The sequence below is a fragment of the Falco naumanni genome, chromosome 1 (assembly GCF_017639655.2).
Source record: "Falco naumanni isolate bFalNau1 chromosome 1, bFalNau1.pat, whole genome shotgun sequence".
Classification (NCBI taxonomy): Eukaryota; Metazoa; Chordata; class Aves; order Falconiformes; family Falconidae; genus Falco; species Falco naumanni.
The window spans coordinates 57473195-57493520 of record NC_054054.1 but is presented as its reverse complement, the minus strand read 5'-3'; the positions used below and the strand labels follow the sequence as shown (position 1 = coordinate 57493520).

Sequence of the window (20326 nt, the reverse complement as noted above, 5' to 3'; positions counted from 1 at the left end):
TACCTTCTACATCATGCATGGTAATAATTTAATTTTTATTGCATCAAGCAGAGGTTCCTTTCCTAAATAATTTATTTGTGAGGGAATTGATGAAGCTGCACTATAAAGCTGTGAAAGGATAACAGTCATTGGAGCGTACTGCTTACAGGAGGTCACAATGAAGAGAAGAACCGAGTTTACAAATTATTTGGAGACATGCATGTGTCATTCTCCTAAATCTGAACTCATCATTGTAAGGGGGAAGAAACCCTTTTGCTGCTCTTACCATTTCCCCCAACCTGTTCTGTGCCCTTTGGCTCTGCCTCTCTTGTGTGGTGGTTGAGTTGATGGTCTGCTTTGGTGTGATGAAGCACCTCAGTGCCAGCTGACCCTATCTAAGAGGGACTGTCACTTTCTCGGTGTTGATTTTCTTCACTTACCCCAGCTACCAAAGTCACAATGCTAGAAGGAAACAAATGCTTGTATTTTGTAAAACATAGCATGCCTGTTTTCAGAGGAATTACGGAAAACTTGTGCTGGTGGCAATGAAATACTCCTGCATGTGTACGTGAGTAGCTTTCAGTTGAACAAAGGGTATTTTGCAACGTCACATGTTCTCTCAGGCTCTCCAGTCAAAGAGTTGTCACTGAGTTACCCCTTAGCCTGTTTACTTTTTAACCTAAATTTAGTGCAGGCAATTATGATTTTTATTTTCACACGGTCTGATTACATGCAAGATCAGCCAGTGATTTTTTGGCAGACTTTCAGAGGGAGACAAGGATTTTGCAAACCTTTTTCTGTCAGTTAAAAAAAACAACAAACCAAACCAAAACCAAACCAAAACCTTACATATGATAGAAATGGTGTCTGAGTCTGCTGTTTTAAAAAAGAAAAGAAAAAAAAAAAAAGTGTGTGGGGGGAGAAAAAAGCAAATCCAAGTATTTTTTACTTCTCCTTTTTCTGGCATATGGTATATTTCACATGTACTTTAGCATAATCTGTCATAATTTTAAAATGGGAATTGAGGGAAAAAATACCGTAATGATATTTTTCTGTATTTGTATTTATGTGAAATTTACCATTTTAACAGGGATTAATAACAGTTGTCTTTTATTCAGTTGGCTTTTATTTTTTGGAGTTTGAATTTGCAACCTTAGGCGTGGGACAAAGACTCTTCTGCCATATGAAGCAGAAGAACAGATTTTGCAATCCTTGCTTATATTGAGTAGTAATTATTCAAATAAGCCTGTGCTGGCTTCTCATGTAACTAACTATTCACATGTACTTGGTTTGTAGTTTCATGATAAAGCAACAGCAGCTTCAGCAGAAAAAACCGAGGGTAAGGAGTTCTCCTTTTCTTCCTTTTGCACTGTTTCCCCTCTCTACCCAGAGCTGCAGCATGCTGCCTGTTCACTTACCCACGGCAGGGACACGCTATGAACTTGATCAGCAAACTGATCTGAAATAATTAAAAAAAAAAAGAGAAAAAATATTCTGGATGAGTTACAGATTTGAGTCAGAATTGAGTACCACCTGTGAACTTAAAATTGACATTTTCCTTTATTTTTTTAAATTGAATTAGTGAATTTGTATAGTTTTAATGTGCTGCACTAGGTGATAAGTTTCCAGTGTTAAATATGCAGACCTGGAATTGCGACCAGTCTGGATTGATGGGCCCGAATTCTGAAAAAGAGCAGTTGTGCTGGTTCATGAAACCCAAGTCAGAAAGCTGAGGATGCTGATTTCTTAGAGGGATTCTCTGTCTTGAATGGTAGCTCATCAGCTTAGCATTAAGGCTTTGCACTGAAGAACCCAGATTCCTAGGTAAATGATAACCATCACTGAGGAAGGGTTGAAACTCAGAAAACAGAGTTCAAGCTTGATTTTTATTTTTGTTTTCAGCCACAGACAAATGTTTTTGGCTGGTGTTCATCTTATGAGTGTTGTGATATGTGTGTGTTTCAGAATGCCTTTTTTCTTATGAACCACTCTGTGACTATGTGTGATACAAAGCTTTGTGCTGTAAAAAGTGACAATTAATTAATGCATTTGAATCAGAAGCCTTGGTCAGACTGGGATGCGCTTTCTCTTCTTTACTCACTAGAACATCTACTGGGGCTTTCATTTGTTTATTCAACCATTTTAATGTTACACGTTCTTACCAACTGACTTGTGGTGACTAATGATTTCAACACACACAATCCAGGAGCTGGGAGTGGGAACCAGGAGGTATGTGGGTAGTGTTGCAACTACTGGGGTTACCTCATCACTTAGTGCCTCAGTTTTCCCCAGTGAAAACCGGGAAAGGTAAGAAGCTCTGTCTTCATAAGAGCTTTATAAGAAGCTCTGTCTACAAGTAAAAACTTAATTTGTACATCTTGATTAATATTGACTTGGCAGGTTTATCTTAACAGTTGTTTTCATTTGTTTTAAGGAAGGTGTGTGCTGACTTCAGGGACATACAGGTGAATATTTGTATAATGTGAAGATGCATAGTGCAAGTTGATGCAGACTTTTCCATACTTAAGGTTGAGAATATTTTCATGCTGTTAAAAAAAAAAAAAAAGCTGAGAATCTGTAACTCTTTCTGATTTCAGTCATAATTCTGAGTAATCAGCATCTCTGAAATTAGATCGTATTTGTTGTCACGTAACTAAAGCTGGCAGGGAACAGGGCAAGTCCTTGGCAGGAGTGATACTGTGAGAAGTTTAGAGAGGTGTCAGTCCAAACTCCCACAGCTGTTTGTAACGAGATAACATGTTACACAAACAGCTTCATGTCCTGAGGGATGGCCTGGGAACAGTGAATTATTTGGGGGCGAGAAGGGCACAAACTTTCTAAAACTGTACTGAAGAAAAAGTAGCAATGTATGGGTTTGATAAAAGGTATGGGTGGCTGTTACAGGTGCTTCTCAATAAAGTATTGCAATTTTGGAAAGGAACTTTCAGAATAATGGGTGAGGGTTCAGTTGTCCAGAGCCTTATTTATGGAAACAGAAATGTGGCTAGAGCCATTGGCTTGGAAAAAACCGGCAAACAGAACAGGTTTCTGTGACCAAATGCAGATTCAAAGGCTGATCTTATGACTTGGGAAACTGGTTCTAATCTGCAGAGATCTCCATAGCAGAGAGAATTCAGTGTAGCAACCAGCTGCAGGTGTTGACCAATTACATTACTGATGTTTTTATTTTTTAATGCTGTTTTTATCAAAAGGATTTTTGTTTTGTTTCTTGTATAATCTTTATGAGTCTAAAGAAGGCTGGTAGTGAAACAAAACATTTTAGCATTATCAGCACTGAGATTTGAAATCATAGTTCATGTTGAATCCTCCTTGTGTTCTCTAGTGTAGCGCTCCGAGGATCTCTGAGATCACAATTTCCAAGACAGATAATAATTCTGTTTCCCTTAAGTGCCAACAAAGGATTTGTACTACAGAGAACAGAAGGGTTGTTTTGCGTGGGAGAACTTGTGATGGGAACCCTTACAGTTTTGTGTGCGTTAAGCTGGGCTGAACGCTAACACTGGCTTGTAATGCTTTGAAGAATGTTTGTATTTTCAGTTCATGGTAGTATCCTTCCTTCTGAAATTATCTTTAAGGTTGCCAATTTAGTTTTAGAAGAGCTATAAAACAGAATTGGCCAGCTTTAGTCATTAAAGGATGCACCCAATACAATTACTAATTAAAAAGATCTGTCTTCTTCCCAGGAACGCAATGTGACAGATGACCAACAAAATATATGTGTCTACATGCATCAGAGGTGGAGAAACAACAAAAAGAGATTATTCGTAATAATCACCACTTCCAATCCTATTATAGTCTTTTACTTATGCATCCTAACCTGGTCTTATTTTGTAGTTCCATGTAAACCGCAGACTAATTTTTTTTCTAGCGTATGCAGAGATACACCTTGAAGAGAAAGGGGTATTTTAAACTAGTGAACAACTACATCCAGCTGCGTGAAGTGGTAGGAGTGTGGGCTATGGGAGCTTCATTGGCCAAAACAAGGAGTGGAACGTGGTATTGGGACTAGACTGGAATGCAAAGGGTGTCATTTCATCTGCTGTCACAACAAATAATGACATGTTTAGGCAGAAGCAAAAGGAGCGGCACTGAAGTAAATTTCTTTACCTTACAAAAGTAAAGTTTAAATAAAACTAATGTTTTGAGGAGGCCTGTGGCTCTTCAACCTTCTCTGCACAGTGCTGTGAAAAGCGCTATTTTGTTCATGCTGAAGTTACGTTGCCTGCAGACAAAAACGTACATATGTTTCCCTGGTGAATTTTGAAATACTCTAAGTAGTAAATAGGTGCATAAATTTAGCCCTGTGAGAAATGAGAAAAGCTTTGTGTGGTTTTTTGATATATATATTTTTTTTTTACTATGTTGGAGACAAGTTTCCTCCTGGTACAGAGCTCTGCAGTGATTATCCAGAGCTTCAGCTTGGGTTATCCCCCTGCCCCCTCCACAACAGACACTTGAGAAGATACTTGCAGTCGTGGTGCTTCAGCAGGTGCTGCTGTTCCTTCTTCAAGCCATGGCTTTGGCCTGCAGCCGTGTTGCTCTAGCCTGAGCTGTGGTCCAGGTCTGTGCCTGCAGCATGCCCTGGTTTCGGGCAGAAAGCTAAGGGGCGAGGGGAAAGGATTCTGGAACAGCTTCTGCACAACCTCTCCCACACCTTTCATTTCTGCCACCTCGTGTGTTAAGACTGTGCGGGCAGCCGTCTGTGCTGTGTGGTGAAACCGCCGGTTGGATCCCTTCCCCAGCCCGCGTCCCAGCCCAGCGGGAGGAACGCTGCACCCACACAAGGCAGTGGCACCCGAGCGGCTGAGGGAGGAGATCAGCTGTGTTTAGGCTGGCAGCATTGCGGAGAACAGAGAGATTGCCTGACAGGGTTGCTGGCAGGACGCTGGAGTCAGGTTTGCAAAGTAACTGTGGGTGTGTTCGTTTTTACGTACTCCAAAGTCTGTCCTACAGGTATCAGTCATGGTGTAAAACTTTAAAGCAGCTGGGTGTTACTGAGCATCCAAACCTGTCAGAAGTAAATTAGATTGTTGATGGTCAGCATAAAGTCTTTTCTAAACAGAAGGTGGAAGGCAGATACTTAGCACTTCATGAAAAGTAAGCTTTACTTCTTTGGTCTCAAATTGACATCTTCTAAAAGACCCTTTGTGTCTGAAAATTTTCAGTAATAGGAGTGAATTTTCAAAATGTCTTTTACTGATACACGTTCAGTTTTGTATACTGAACTTTTTTGCACGTGGCATTTATATATGCACAGACCTTAGCAATTAAACCTGTGATACACATTAGGACTTTGTGGTGAAGAGTAGTTGTACACTGCTGTTTGCCTGGAGCACGTCTCGGACTTCTCACCCGTATTCTCTGTGATGTGGGCTGCAGTGCCGCTTGTTTCACCCCAGTCGGGTACTGCTTTCGGCTTCCTGGGAACGTGCCAGTGCAGCCCTCAGCTGAGCAAAGCCTGAACTTTCCTGTCTAATAATTAACTCTTGTAAACTTCCAGGCGATTGGGGAAAGCTCCAGCTTTCTGTGTATTCCCATAGTTTTGTTTATAAGTAGAAGAAGCTTTTTTACTACAGAAATCTCCAGCTCTGTGATCCTCCAAAGATACTGTAACGATTTATTCCTCTCGTCTTCACAGGAACTGATATTCAATGGCTAGAAACAGAACTGACAAGTGGCTGAAATGAATACGACTACTATACTACAAGAGATTTTGATTAAAAGATCACAGCAGAAGAAGAGGACTTCTCCCTTAAACTACAAAGAGAGGCTTTTTGTACTTACAAAATCTATGCTAACATATTACGAAGGTCGAGCAGAGGTAGGAGACACAGATTTATACTAGAGTGCCTTTGTTCCTTTTTTGTTTTTGTATACTATTGGCTTTTTTCCTCCCGTACATCATAATGTCAGGAGTGGGTGGGGGGAATGGCCATGGGTGGCAATGAACATCTTACTTGTCTTATTTATAAGGCAGATAAGTTTTCTATGCCTCTGTCAAAGTTAACTGGTTCTTAACCAGAGCAGTAGTACATAGCCAGAATGCCAGGAAATAAGTTAGCTTTTATAGCTGGTCGTCACAGCTAATTTCTTTCTCTCTCCAGAGAGATGAAAGATCACTGCTATTACAAAGTGGGGGAAAAGGCTACTGTGAAGGCCATTACTTTCACACTGAGGAATTCACTGAATTTAAACAGGAGAAAGAGGATTTAATAGAAGCAGTGCATTGCAGAACAAGTTCACTAGAGATGAGATCCATTAGAGTGGATCATGTTACCTAGTGACTGAGATGAAGCAGGAAGCAGTTCATCTTCAGCAGCGTGAGCAGCTCACCTCTGTTACCGCTTCCTGTGTAAATTCACTTACACCTGAAGTCAATAGTGTGAACTAGGCAAATCCTCAGACCAGCATTTTTTCTAATGAGCTCCAGACTCCCTTTCTTCAAGATCACCTGACGCTGGAGTGCCCTGTTATACCTTTAGTGCTGGGGGTGAGATTTTTCGACTTAACTGAGGCTGCTTTCCAGATTTGTCACAATGCTGAAGGTGATTAAAATGGCTGCAGTAGCTAGCACAGCATGCTCTACACCCTGGGAAGCCATTCAACAAATAAAACTTAATAGAGACAACTCTGCAACCCCTTGTGTCAGCTGTCTTACCTCTGATGAAAGAACAGGAGAGCCGAGGCTTTTGCTAAGCATGTTTCTCTGTCAGACCTTGAGCTTGCAGCAGAATTGAGCTCGTTTACCATGCTCTAAGACTGCAGCAGTCTGTTGTAGCTGCTGTTCTCTGTATATAGTTTGGATGTGGTCAAGGGATCACAAACAGGCTGAGGTTGGAATGCACCTCTGGAGGCCATCTGGTCCAAGCCCTGTGCTCAAGCAGTTGCCCGGGACTGTCTCCACAGGGTTTTTGGGTATCTCCAAGGATGGAGACTCTGCAGCCTTACTGGGTAACCTGTGCCAGTCACTCTCACAGTAAAGGTAAAAAAAATAAAATAAATTTGGCACCACTGGAAAGGGCTTGGGTCTGTCCTCTTTGCACCCTTCCTTCAGGCATTTATACACATATGATATATATGTCTATGTGTGTGTGTTTAAAATAGATATAAGATCCCCGCCGTAGTTTCTCCAGTCTAAACAGTCCCAGCTCTCTTGGCCTTTCCTCATAGGAGAGAAGCTTCAGTCCCTTCATCATCCTTGTGGCCCTTTGCTGGACTTTCTCCATTATGTCCAGGTCTCTTGCCTACTGGGGAGCCCAGAACTCGACATAGTACTCCAGATGTGGCCTCACCTATGCGGAGTAGGAGGGAAGGAGCACCACTCAGCCTGCTGGCAATACTTCATCTAATACTGCCCGGGATGCCATTTGCCTTCTTTGCAAAACATTGGTTTGCAACCCAGTGTCCACCAGGAAACCCAGTCCCTTTTCTGCCCAGCTGCCTTCAGCTGGGTGGCCCCCAGCATATATTGATGCAGGGGATTGTTCCTTCTGAGCCACAGGACTCTGCACTTCTCCTGGAAGAAGTTTCACGATGTCCCTGTCAGCCCATATCTGCAGCCTGTTGAGGTCCCTCTGGATGGTAGCATGACCCTCAGGCCTATCAGCCACTCCTCCCAGTTTTGTGTTATCAGCAAACTTGCTGATAACTTGCTGCCCCTTCATCCAGGTTGGAGATGTTGAACAGGACTGGACCCAGTATTGACCCCTGGGGTACAGCAACTGGCCTCCAACTAGACTTTGTGCTACTGACAACCACCCTCTGCATCTGGCTGTTCAACCAGCTCTCAGTCCACCTCAGAACATGAATTTGTGTATTTTTGTTGACTCTGGATTTAAAATATGGAACTTTAGAATGCCTTTTTAATTTTCTATTTTAAATCCTGCTGCCTTGCCCCCCTCCCCCCAAATAAATAGGTGGAGCCTAAGAAGCACTCTGAAACATGTCTTGCATGCTTATCCTGTGCCAGCTTTCATTCAGGTCAAATAGAAATGTATCTAACAGGTTTTGCAGGTCTAATTGTCACCCTCTAAGAAGTTACTGCTTCCAGCTTTCCCCTTCTAGCTTTCCCCTTCCCCTCTAGGTTAATCTCCTCCAGCCAAAAAACCCTTCCAGAAGACTGACTGGTGCATCTGTCTGAGAGGGGGTTTAAACTCTGTTTTATTTGCAGTGAGATGGAGCAGGGCTGCCCGTAGTGCCCGCAGCTGGGGAGGCAGTAACTTCTTAAAATGCTCCAGCCTCAGATAAGGACAGTTGGGGTGAAAATATACATTACACCTATGCTAGTCCAGCAGTGTGCTGCTGCAACAGGCAGGTTCATCTCATCGCTGTCCTGGCCTTGCAGGCTTCCCCCATCCATTTGAATTGGTCCAGGCTTGTGCTGGAATCCATACTGTTGTGAAAAAACTTGCTAATCGGCAGAAAGATATTTGATTCCATTTGTTGGTTTTTGTTTTGTTGTTGTTTTTTTCTGGATTGGTGTTCTGCTGGGTTAGCAAGTTGTGTTAGCTTGGTGCAGGATCTAACAAGCACCAGAAGCAGTGCCAGGTGGCGGAGGAGGACAGGATGCTCTGACTGTTGACTTCAACAGGTTGTTAGACTGGCTCACCCATAACGTATAGCTTTCCAACCTCAAACCCTTTTCATTTTCACTGTTCCTCCCACTTTAGATTCTCTTAGCATTAATCAGCATTTTATTTTATTAACAGCATTGTCTGAAAATAATGAGCTCGGATCTTCGAGGGTCACACAATATTTTTGTCAGCAATACTCGGTCTCTATCTGAAAAAGAAAAAAAATACTGTGTGACTAAGATCAGTGATATGGTAGTTATTCCTTTGTTTCACTGAGCAACTGAAATGGAAAAAGTTTGGGGGGTTTATCAGTTGTTTGATTATTGTTTGGGTTTGGTTTTTTTAAGCCAGTGATGATGGCTATAAATTTGTATTTGCAGTAAGGCAGTTGTATATTCTGACAGAAGTAGTTTATATAAAAATATTATTAGAGATTGAAATAATTCTGGCCCTTCGGAATATTTGGAGGTTTATTACTGAAATAAATGTGACTACTGTGCATGATGGCTGAATTTAAAGATAAAACAGATGAAAGGATAGGTACCACTGATCTCATTTCAGGCTTCGCAATATTCAAAGTGCAGATTGGTAAGATAAGCATGGAAATCCTAAGCCAAGAGGATCCCACACCCTCATTTTAATCATGTAACTGCAGTGGCAGCAGCCTGCCAAGGGTGTCCGAGTTCTGCTCCTCTACACAAGTATATGATTCCCGGTGTGGTCGTCATCCAAGCTGAAGTCTTTTCTTGGTTGGTTTTTTTTTTTTTTCCATTTTAACTTCTATGGGAATTCAGTAGAGAGTTCAAGAAGAACCCAGGGTTTGCGGTCATGTGAATAATCATACCACTTCTTTTTTTAAAAACAAGCTTAAATTTAATCTCATTAACCAGATTAGTCAACACTTGATGCATGGGCAAGTTGGGATTGTAAATAAGGAGACAGAATTAGATATCGGCATGTCTGGTGACAGAAGTAGAACATTTATGACAACAGAAAGCAGTCAACCATACCAAATGTTGTTCTTGTAAGTGCTGCTGAGAGATTTATTTGATGCTGTTCTGTGCAGCTGGTGGTGAGGGATCACTTGCTCTTTGGCCAGAAACTGCACGTTATAGAAGTGCTCTTCTCTACTTTTTTCTTTCTTATGTCTTGACAAAGTGCCAAATACCTACTTGGAGCAATAAACAATTATTTCATAAGCATGACTACTAGCAACAGGGTAAAATCTTGTTTAAACTTGCTCATAACCTATTTAAACTTTTTCATACATGCTTTCAAGCAGCTTAGGCACCCTGTCATGGTACAAAGTGCCTACAGTGAAGCTGAAGCTGCAGAGCTGCCATGAGAAGGAGAAAGGTGGCTTCTGTACTTAGAAATATTGGTGAACTGTCAGTCATAGAGAAAGTGTGTGAACTATCTATGAAGCATAACTACAGAGTCAGTAAAGAGGCTGGATATCAGGGCTGGTTTCAAAGTACAGAAACTTGAGGAAGGAGAGTCCTGGCTTAGGTGCAAAGCTCTAAAATCATGAGTAATGTCACGGAAACTTATTCTGTGTAAGAAGCCATAGGACTTTGGTTTTTATGGCTTAACTTCTGGGCATTATGCTGTCTGTGTAAAAAAAAAAAAAAAAAAAAAGGGAGATATCACCTTAAGGTTGGTTAAAAAGGTGGACATTAAAAAGCTTGGAAACAAAGATACATCAGGAACTGACTTGCTTTAAGCGTCATGGAGATGAATTTTTAATGTTAGAAAGTAGGAATATTCTGTTTAAGCTGGGTTAATGTAGGGTTCTGGTTTTGGCCTTTTTTTGGCATAAATTCTGTGAATTAGTAAGCGTAAATGTTGGGGAAATGCCATTATTACACCACCGTGCAGTATTGGGCTAATGATAGTTACAGTCATATAAAAGGCAGAGCTAATGTTGTAACTTTTGTGACACCTTTAACTATTTATCAGCTGTCATTGTTGGAAAGAGAGTTTTCTGTCTTTTTTTCCTTAATGTTGCAGAAGTGGCTAATGAGATCAGAATGTAATGGATTCAATTTGTAATGAAGACAGAAATTCATTATAGCAAGAAATAACTGAATCGGCCTCCAAGCATGGAGTTCTGATGCTGAATGTACAAAAATAAGGAAGAAGTAAAATATCTCCCTATTCAAAGTATGGAGATGTACTATATGCTATAGTCAGAAAGACTTAAGATATGTACAATGTTCTCAAATACACCTTGTAGACTTACTGAGCTAGCTTGAAACAGATTTATGTAGACAGTAGTAACTATGGTGGTTTGGAGGTGGGAGGTAGTAGGCATTTTTGCACTAACTGGCCCTTGGGCTTGAGGACTGCTGTTCTATGCTTACTGCTGTCAGCTGGAGTCGTTGGTTGTAGCGTAACTCCTCCAGGTAACCTGGTTGTATAGTAAAGGCGTGTAGTGTTCTAGTGTGGAAGCACTAGTGTGAAGTATTTTGTTAGGAAATCTCTTTCCAGTTTTGTGTGGCTTGAAAGCTCAGCATACTATTTCAGGTATGCTGCTGTTGATTTTCCTGAACTCTTTCTTCTAAGTAAACAGAAAAAATACTAGCCTGTAGGAAATTAATAAGCAAAGTAAAGCAATTTTGAAATAAACATGCTTGTCTAAAAAGCAAATATTGAATGCATTCATTAAAAACAACAACAAAAAAAAAAACCCAAAACATACCACACCAAACCACGAACTACCTCATTTGGAATGGTTTTTTTGTATTTTTGACCAGTGATAATTTAGTTAAAATTTTAGTGTGGCTTTTTATGAGTTGCTGATTTCATCTTGAAGGGTGTGCAGGTTTGAAATCAAAGGAGACATTTGTGGAAATAACTTCACAAATGAATGGCCCTAGATATGTTTGGCCATTTTCTGTCAAAAGTGGCTTTATATCTTGTATATTCAACTGTAAGTGCTCTGGAGTTTGTTTTCAAAGGTGCGATACATTTGCACCTGCAGCTGACTCTTTGGAAAATGAAGCCTTAGGGTTTACCTAGGAGTCTGCTTTATCACTGAAATTTGAAATGTATCAGGAAATATCAGCTGAACAGTTGTAGTGGAAAGGAATACTCACTTTACGGCTCTACCAGTATGCCTGGTGGCTGGTGCCCCATACACTCCTTTGCAGGGTAGGTTATCGTTCCTCTTGGGTTAGACAACAGGACAGACCACACAAGGAATAGCGTTAAAGCTAACTGCATCCATCAGGGTAGTTCACCAAGTACTCTCGGTTTATCCTCTTTCTCCCTGTGTGGCAGTAAGTTTTACTGCTGTGAATTCTTTCTCAGTGAATGGTTGGAAGACGTCTCTGAACTGGGAGAAGACACTAGGGCAGTCTGATGGATGGCCCTGACTGGAGCAGGCTTACTGCAGCGTTACAGAATAGCCATGATAGCAGGTAGCATGTACTTCACACAAATTTTAGTTAGTTTCATGCTAACAGAGCATCTCACTTGAACTAAAAGTGCAACAGACTAGAGGGTTTTGCCCTAAATGGCATTTTTGGCAAGGGAAGTTCTTTGAGATGAAGGCAAGATAATAAATGTAGGTGTTAAAGTATTTCTCATCATGGGAGTAGCTGAAAGGAGCTGGTTTGTGCAAGCAAGCTGTCCTGCTATTTTGTTGGTTTGAAAAATTTCACATTGATGTTTCACATGAGTGCAGTGCTTCCACGAAGCTGGCACAGATCCGCTCATAATTTTATTATTTGTTACCAATATGCAGACTGTTAATTTCCTTACAGCTATTGGAGTTGTGGAGTGTTCCCTTTCACTGTGTATTTCTCTCTCTCTTAGCTTTCTTAGCAGTGACACTCTTTTACTCTTTACTTTGGAAGTGACCCTCTTTTAGTTTGAAAGTGTGCTGATGTGTGGTTTGGTTACTGTCTTCCCACGCATGGCGCGGCGTGCTTGCATTAACCTTTCCAGCCCACAGCAGCTTGCGCTGACCTTCAGTATGAAGCTGAGTATGAGCTTATGAATGTGAAATTGCTTTAAGCTTTAGCATCTTTTTTGTTTGTTCACTGTATGGGTTAGAGTTTTCAGTAGTAAATGGTTTATATTGGATTCTGCATTTTCAGAAAGTATACAGGGTAAGTCCTGGTCCTCATGGTTACCCTGCACGTGTTTGGGTGGGTGGGGGTCTGCGGTGTTAGGGGAGGACAAAACGGGGAGAGTCTGTGCTGCAACGCAGCAGTCTGAGCAGCTAACGCAGCTCCTCCATTAGCTGTGGAGGAGCTACACAGAGGGTGTTCGGGTAGGCTCAACACTTAACTATTTATTAGTATGCAGAAACCATTTGGTTCTACAGAGAAGGCAAATAATAGCCCCGGTGGGAAAACATTTAGGAGTCTTCAGAAGGATGTTTCTGTGCAGTCAAGTAGAGAGAGGTTTTCTGATGAGCTCCTCTTGGGAGGTGCAGAGTGCTCTTGTCTTCACTGGCAGCAGTGGTATTTGCCATCAGGATCAGACTTGTGTGAAAACTGTCCTGCGTAAAGGGAACTGTTACAACTAACAAAAACCAGCCAGGATGTGAGTGAAAAAAACAGAGTAAAAACTTCAACATTCTTGAGAGTTGCTAATTTTGAGCCTCTTCCTAAAAAAAAAATATTCTTCTGCAAGAGTTTTATTTTGCTCTTGTAATTTGAATAGAGAGGAGACAGAAGCTACTGAAATTACCATCATGATATTTTAAGGAAGGAAAAATAACTTTAAAGCTGCAGGTTTCAGGTTAAAGTTGTGTAGCTTCATTGCAACACTGATCTTGTGCAAATACTTCCTTTGGAGCATAACAACATTACAGAGTTCCAAATGACTGTGCCAGTTATTTTTCTTCTTTTAACAGAAGATTAACATGTATCAATTCTACTGTTGTTTATTCCTTATATAGTGCTTATCCTTCATTATTTTGACCTCTAATACCCTAATTTATATGGTTTCCTTAGTCATTGCGTAGGTGATTTAATTCTTTATATAAATGAAAAAAGCACAACTCGGTATTAAAATGCTTCTTATCACTGATGAGTCTTGGTTTTTGATGTAAGATAAATAGCTTCTGAGATGAGTAGATTGGCAGAGTTGGTTTTTTTTGGTTGTTTTTTTTTTTTTTTTGTGTTCCGAGTCATAGGTAGTAATGATGGAGCTTTCTTAAAATACTTGCAAGTCTGCACAGTAACTTTATTCCAGCTAGACCTGGAAGAGAACTGGGAGTTGACTGCTGTTTTCCCACTAGGAAACAGAAGTGGATATACACTTCCATGTGAATTGCGTGAAGTCCGTAGTTGTGCTTACTGGGGACATACTTTCACAACTGTGTATCAGAGAGGTTGTGGCTTTAGATCCGTTCAGCTCTTACTGTTTAGCAATTTTTAATGGAATTAAACAGAGTTTTTTCACAGTGCTGTCAGAAAAAGAATTAATAAAAATTTTTGAAGTGCAGTCAGGATACGTGGATTAAAACACACACACACATGCTTTTATATATATTTTAATATAAATATATTTATATATATAAAATTAAAGATGTAATGATTAACTTGTAACAGTGATTTTCAGCATAAATGATATTGCTGAGCAAGTACAACAATGTTCTTATAAGTTATCCCACGTAAAATAATGCCTGTCACATCCATCTAGATAGAGAATATTGTGTTTGTATCTTTAAAAAAACTACAGAGTAAAAATACATGATGGAATAGAGGGCTTTTTGAACTTCTTCACAAGATCTATATATAAATGCAAACTCAGAATATGAGTAGACACCTTTTCTAATTGTGTAATACCTCTATAATGACTGGAACTATTGCTTCTACAGATTAGCAGCATTAGGAAAAGAATTAATTTTAACTTCTTTTCTTTGCACTTGATTACATGGAAATCAAGACAGAGAATTAGTAAATGACTTGGTGATCTGTAGACGAATGACCAAAGGATACTCTTCAGTTTATAGTTTGTCAAGCAAACTTAACAGACATCTTTGTTGATATAACAGTATCTGCATTGTTATTCCTATATACAGTTCTCTTTGCTCAGCTAGAGTAATGGAATTGTGAGAGATCCATCTCTGATGAAAAGGAGCAATATAGGAAGCGGAGTCTTGTTTCTAGTAAATACACAGATTTAAAAATTATACGAGCTGTGTTATATCAATATAATTATTTTGTGATAGCAGCTAGTCCCCCCCAACAGTAGTGAACACAGCAAAAACTCTGCTTCCGAGGAGCTGCTTATCAAAGCGTAAGATGTGCCAACGAGCGAGTAGAGACACAGTGCAAAGCATTAATGAGACATTACAGTAATCAGGAGAAGTTTTATTGCAACTTAGTTGCCCACACCTCTGCAGTATGGTAGCCCGGGAAAGAGGAGGATTGATCTACGGCTGTAGCTAGCCACTGCTCAGAGCAAATACAGTAAGGAATCAGTTAACTTTTAGGCAGATAAGACAGTAGGAATTAATTGGGCAAAATACAGCTGCACGTAAAGCTGGTCAGCATTTTGAGCTGTCAACATGATTGAAAGAGCAGAGCCTGTTCTACTGCAAAGGCCCCAGAAACCTTGTAGGAGGAGCAAAAACGAGCCAGGAGGAGAGCAGGTGAGAGAATCTGAGAAGAAAAATTGCACAGAGAGGGTCTGGATAGAACTTGTACTGGAAAGCATTAGGTGTTTGCATTAGGAACCATGAAGCTCCATCCTTCCTGGTCTGTTTGTTTGTGGTCCCCAGCCTGCCCCCATCCCCGTGCCAAGATTCAGGAAAATAACTTTGTAAAAATTTTTTGCTCGTAAGAAGAACTATCGTATTATTGATGATCCAGAAGACCCTAAATACTGGCTGAAAACCCAAGAGAAAATAGGTAACAGTAGGCACAGCTGGGGATACTTTAAGCAGGCACAACTGCAAGCTGTTCAGATTGGAGAAATAAAGCTATTCATGGGAATAGAGGCAGCGTAACAGATGTATGGGGATGCTCACTTGAAAAGAGCAAGTAATAAAGAAACTTAAGTTGTAAAAGAAGTTGGCTATGTTGCAGTAATGATTCCCTGTTCTCTGTAACATCTACCAAAAGTCTGATACAAAATGAGGATCTGTAGTACTTGTGTTTCTAGAAGAATTTTGATGATTGTGAGATTGAACAAGTTAGACATAGCTGAAGTTAAAAAGTGAAGGTTGTAGTTGCTGAGACACTGACAAGGCATGGATGAGAATATTTACCTTATGACTAGGCAGGAGTGGATGAGCCTTAAAGGTGTTAAGAAGGAAGAGCTGGAAGAGAAATGAGACTGTGGAAGGCTGGAGAAGGCTTAGTTCTAAGAGTGCAGAGGAGAAGCTGAGAAACTGTAAGCCACGGAGACAATTTCCAGAAAAGTGCTAGAAAAACCAGACTTGTTGAAAGTACCTGGATGATGCCAAAACGGCAAGATTTGACAAGAACCAAAAGTGGAAAAAAAAAATAAATCTCAGACTTATCTATATTCTTTCTGCCACGGGATAACAAGTCTTGTGGTCAGCAGAGAAGTAGCAGATACTCTATGTGTTTTCATTCCAGTATGGGGTTTTTGACACTGCTGTATGAGACACTTTCAAATGTCAGCATTAGCAATGACCTATATAAACCTCTTGTAAATCTGATTGCAGAACACATGGGAAACGGGTACAGTGTTCGGTAGGCATCGGTGGTTTGTTTTCAGGTTGACAAACTGTCTTGAATGGGGTGTTCTGTCCTGTATTTCAGTATTTTCACTAGTGATGCTGTTGCTGAAATAGAAGCTTGTTGAGTTCTCAGGTGACATAAAACTTGAAGGAGCTGCAAGCATTTCAGAAAGCAAGTCTAGAAATCAAAGTGTTCAATTTTGGATTAGGTGTGTGGTGGGTTACTTTCTGGTTTTGTTTTTTTTTATTTTTTATTTCGTAGAATGTGGCACAGTGGGGACAAGTGCAAAAGGTAAAAGTTTGGACAGGAATGCTGAAATGTTCAAATACAAAATGGGAGTAGTTAAGTGTCAGGCTGTCCCCAGCAGGACCCTGGTGACAGGATAGTGAATCATAAGCACAATATGCATCAATGATACCTCGTTACTGTGAAAAACGCAAATGTTACACTGGGATGAAAAAACAGGACTGAATCCCTACAATCTGATGATAAGGCATTAGCTGCAGTCCTGTTTGGGGCAGTAAGTTTAAAGGAAGATGTGGACCTGCCTGTGAGATTCAGGGCAGGAACAGCAGGAGGGATCCCAAAAGCCTGGACTGTGATGAAGGGTTGGTGGAGCAGCAAGTGTTTAAAGTGGAGAGATGGTCTGTTGATGGACAGGAATCTTGATAGACAAAAAAATCCCTCAGGTCTGTAGTTGTAGACTCCATCATCTGAACCTTGAAAGAGTAGGTAGAGCAGCTGGTGCCCTGGCTAGGTGACCTCTCAGGACCTGTCCTGGGGCTTTGGTCACTCATGTGTGGTGCCCGTGGACTTGGGCTGTCCTCCCTTCTTGGCTCAAGCTGTCAGAGTCTAGTGTTCAGACAGCATGGAGGCTGTTAGAGGGATAGCTGAATGCAGGGTGTCACTCACCCCACAGAATGATGGCCCTGAGAGGGGAGAAAACAGGGCAGAAATGCTGCAGCTGGCTGGGTTGGCCAGGCTCAGAGCAACGTGAGGACTTCACAGAAAACTAGGAAGAGAAGATCTGTCTGAAAGAACCTGGAGCTGTGTGCTAGTTACTGTGAAAGCTGAAAGATTGTAGGTGGTTTAGGGCCTGATATGGATGGAGGCCTGGCTGATTTTTATTTTCTGTCCTTTACACTTATTTATATTGCTGCCTTCTGTGATTGCAGCAGTGTGTCAGAATTGTAATTGTGTGCATTTGACTGCTTCTCCATTGCAGGAGAAGAGTAAATTACAGATAACGCATTGTAGTCGTGGTTAGGAGGTAGCATCAGTGCTACTATGGAGAATTTATTTTTGTGCTTTTCAGTGTCTCCAGTGTTGGTGGTTGACATCTGCTAAGCAGCCAGGCCATGGTAAAGGATTCTTGGTTTCCTATTTTGCAGTATCCCGTGCTTCTTATCACTAAATGTCAATACTATTGGGAAGAAAACCCACAAAGAACCCCCAAAACAAAAACAAGCAAACAAAACCCCCCACGCCCTAAAAAAAAAAAGCTCCCCACCCAACCAACCAAAAAATTAAAACACCCCCACATTTGGCTCTGGAGTGTATCCTATCTATGTCTGCAGGGGCTGTAGGGTTAGCCAGGCTTTTCTGAGATTTTGTAATGTAAAAGGAGATGTCCATAATGCTGAGACCTTCTGTACTTGTGAGAATGCAAGTTCAATGGGTCACATGCTGATGAGTTCAGGATTTCCTACATGGGGATAAGCATGGGATAAAGAAATGGTATGAACAACAAAGAGAGAGACAGCATGGGTGAGAAAACCTGGCTATTTCTTGACAGCTGGACTGGCTTCTGCACGCTTTCATTGAGGTTTTTTCCAAATGGAATGTCCTGTGTATTGTTTAACACCCAACCCCACTTTTCTGAGGGTAAGCAGCACGGTATCTTTGTCAGCAAAGAGGTAATACACTGAAGAAACATTTTTATCTGGTAGTTGGAATGTGGGCTTCTTAAGCTGTAAAGCTACTATATTCAGCTGAGGAGTAATTCCAAGTGTACAGAGCATGAGCTGTTTGATTGTATACCTACCTAACACTTAGATATTTCTTGTCCTCCTGTGTCCTAAGATTACTTTTTAAAAGGAATCATGTAATCCAACATTTGTTCCATATCTGACAATGTAGGTCTACTATTATAACTTCTTGATATTAGTGCCCTATATGTTAAATAATAGGAATAGCTTATTCTTTTTGCATTGCATGGTAACAAGAATTATTGCTTGGACTGGCTATCCTCATTGTGTGCAGGGAGCAGGGTTTCTAAAACTGTAAATTAAGTTTTTGAAGCATAGGCAAATATGAAGCACATGGCATTTTGCATTTTGAGAAGCCTTCTATAGTAGTTTCTGTGTGATCACTTCCCTTTTGTTGTTTTCAGCAAGTAGATATGTTTGTGTTTTTTTTTAAAAAACCCTTTAGTGTGACTTTGAAGCACATATTTTTATCTATTTGTTGTCCTTATTGGGTTATAGTATTTATATACCTTTATTATTGTTCTAACCATGTTTCCTTCTATAGGCCTCCCTCTAGAGGCGTATGTCTATCTTCAGAAAAGGAGTGGGCTGGCTTTGATAGATCCCCTGGGTTCATTGGCCTGTGATACTTTATTTTTCCCCCCTAAATCCTCTGAGAATATTTTTGTCCAGTTCAGACAGCATGCATGAATGTGCTGGTGAAATTCAGCTGTTTCTACAGTGACTCTAACCTGTTTTTTTCTGCTATGTTAGCCATCTTCCACCTCCAGAAACAACAGTGAAAAAATTCCTCTGCCTCCTATGGCTTGACATTGCATAATTAGTCATTGTACTAATTTTGCCTCTTGTCCGTTAGAAAGAGTTGATCAGGGTGGATTTCTCATGGCTGGCTCATGCCTGCACCTCTGCTTCCCAACTGCTTCAGGGCTTGAGCTGTCTTGATTCTGCATTTCCCATTTGCCCTATGCCTGGGTCTAGAGCAAGCCATTTGGCTTCTAGAATAAATGCAACGCAATGGTGGTGTGCAAGATGTCCTATTATAGAGGGAAACCATTTCAGTAAGGAGAAGAGAGGAATTGCCATGGTCTTTTTAGCATTTCTCTTGAGTCATTCCTTCCTGTTCCTGTGCCCCATGGTTTAATAGTGAGAAATGCTGAGGTGAAACACAGCTGCACGCTTGGCAATTTGAAGGCTGCTGGCCATTAATAACTGTCACTTCTGATGCAATCTGAAACAAGTCTGGAGCAGTACGCTCGTATTTAATTGCATATCTGTAAGTTGTTGGGGTTTCAGTTTTTTAAAATCTGTGAAGTATGTAAAAATAGAAGAATCTTCTCTGATGTTAGGTGTAATTTGCTGCGTTGAGTTGTAAGGCAGGTCACATGTAAGTTGGCTTAATTTAGCATCTCATGGTGAAGCAAACTGAGCCACTTTAAATGATGGAAGTGTACAAAGGGACAACTTAGGAAATGAAATTATCAGAATCATGTGCTGTGTATCAGGAGGTTTGTTTTATTTTTCCCCCCAAATTTTTGTTGATTATCTTGTTGTGTTCCTGTTCTTTGTCCTCCTGACAGGTGTATTCTCCTTTTGGGTGAGCACTCACTGGATGCCAGAATTGGCATGAAAATCACTTAAGTCCTGGAGGAGAGAAAGTTATAAAGCATGTTCCTCTAAGGAATTGCTGTCATTCCGGATTAAAAAAAAAACACCCAATGCATACACTCTGTCTGTCCCACAGCCTCCGTTAACCAGCAGATAGGATCCCAGCAGTATAAGAGTACCCCACTGGATGCAGAAAGCTAGATGGATAAGCTACAGAAGTGGCAAGTGTTTCTTTGTTGTATGTTGTTGTGCAGGTAGAACGATCTGGAGCGGTATCTCCAACACAGTTACATGAAGCGTTGAATTCTGTGCTTCTTCATGGAAAAGTGCATCTCATTTAGGTCCCCCTGTTCTGCCTTGGCTAATCTGGCAGTCCTGAAGCTACCAGGCCTGCCACATGGTGACAAGGAGAGGAAGATGTAATACTTACTGCTGTACCAATTGGCATTTGCTTGCATGTATGTTTTAGTTTAGGCAGTTGGTGTTCAAG

At 40.8% G+C, this 20326-nt stretch overlaps 1 protein-coding gene across 3 annotated transcripts in view; it reads left to right on the top strand.

The window, feature by feature from the left end:
• Window positions 1-20326, top strand: part of TEC (tec protein tyrosine kinase) — a 52815-nt gene that overhangs the window by 13286 nt on the left and 19203 nt on the right. For 2 of the 3 annotated variants that reach the window (XM_040595162.1, XM_040595166.1), the window contains exon 2: window positions 5639-5821. In XM_040595162.1, the coding sequence (XP_040451096.1) occupies window positions 5684-5821 (138 nt within the window). In that variant the 5' untranslated portion in view covers window positions 5639-5683. Of the gene's footprint in view, window positions 1-5503; window positions 5822-20326 lie in introns of those variants that run through there. The other variant, XM_040595152.1, reaches the window with a different exon arrangement.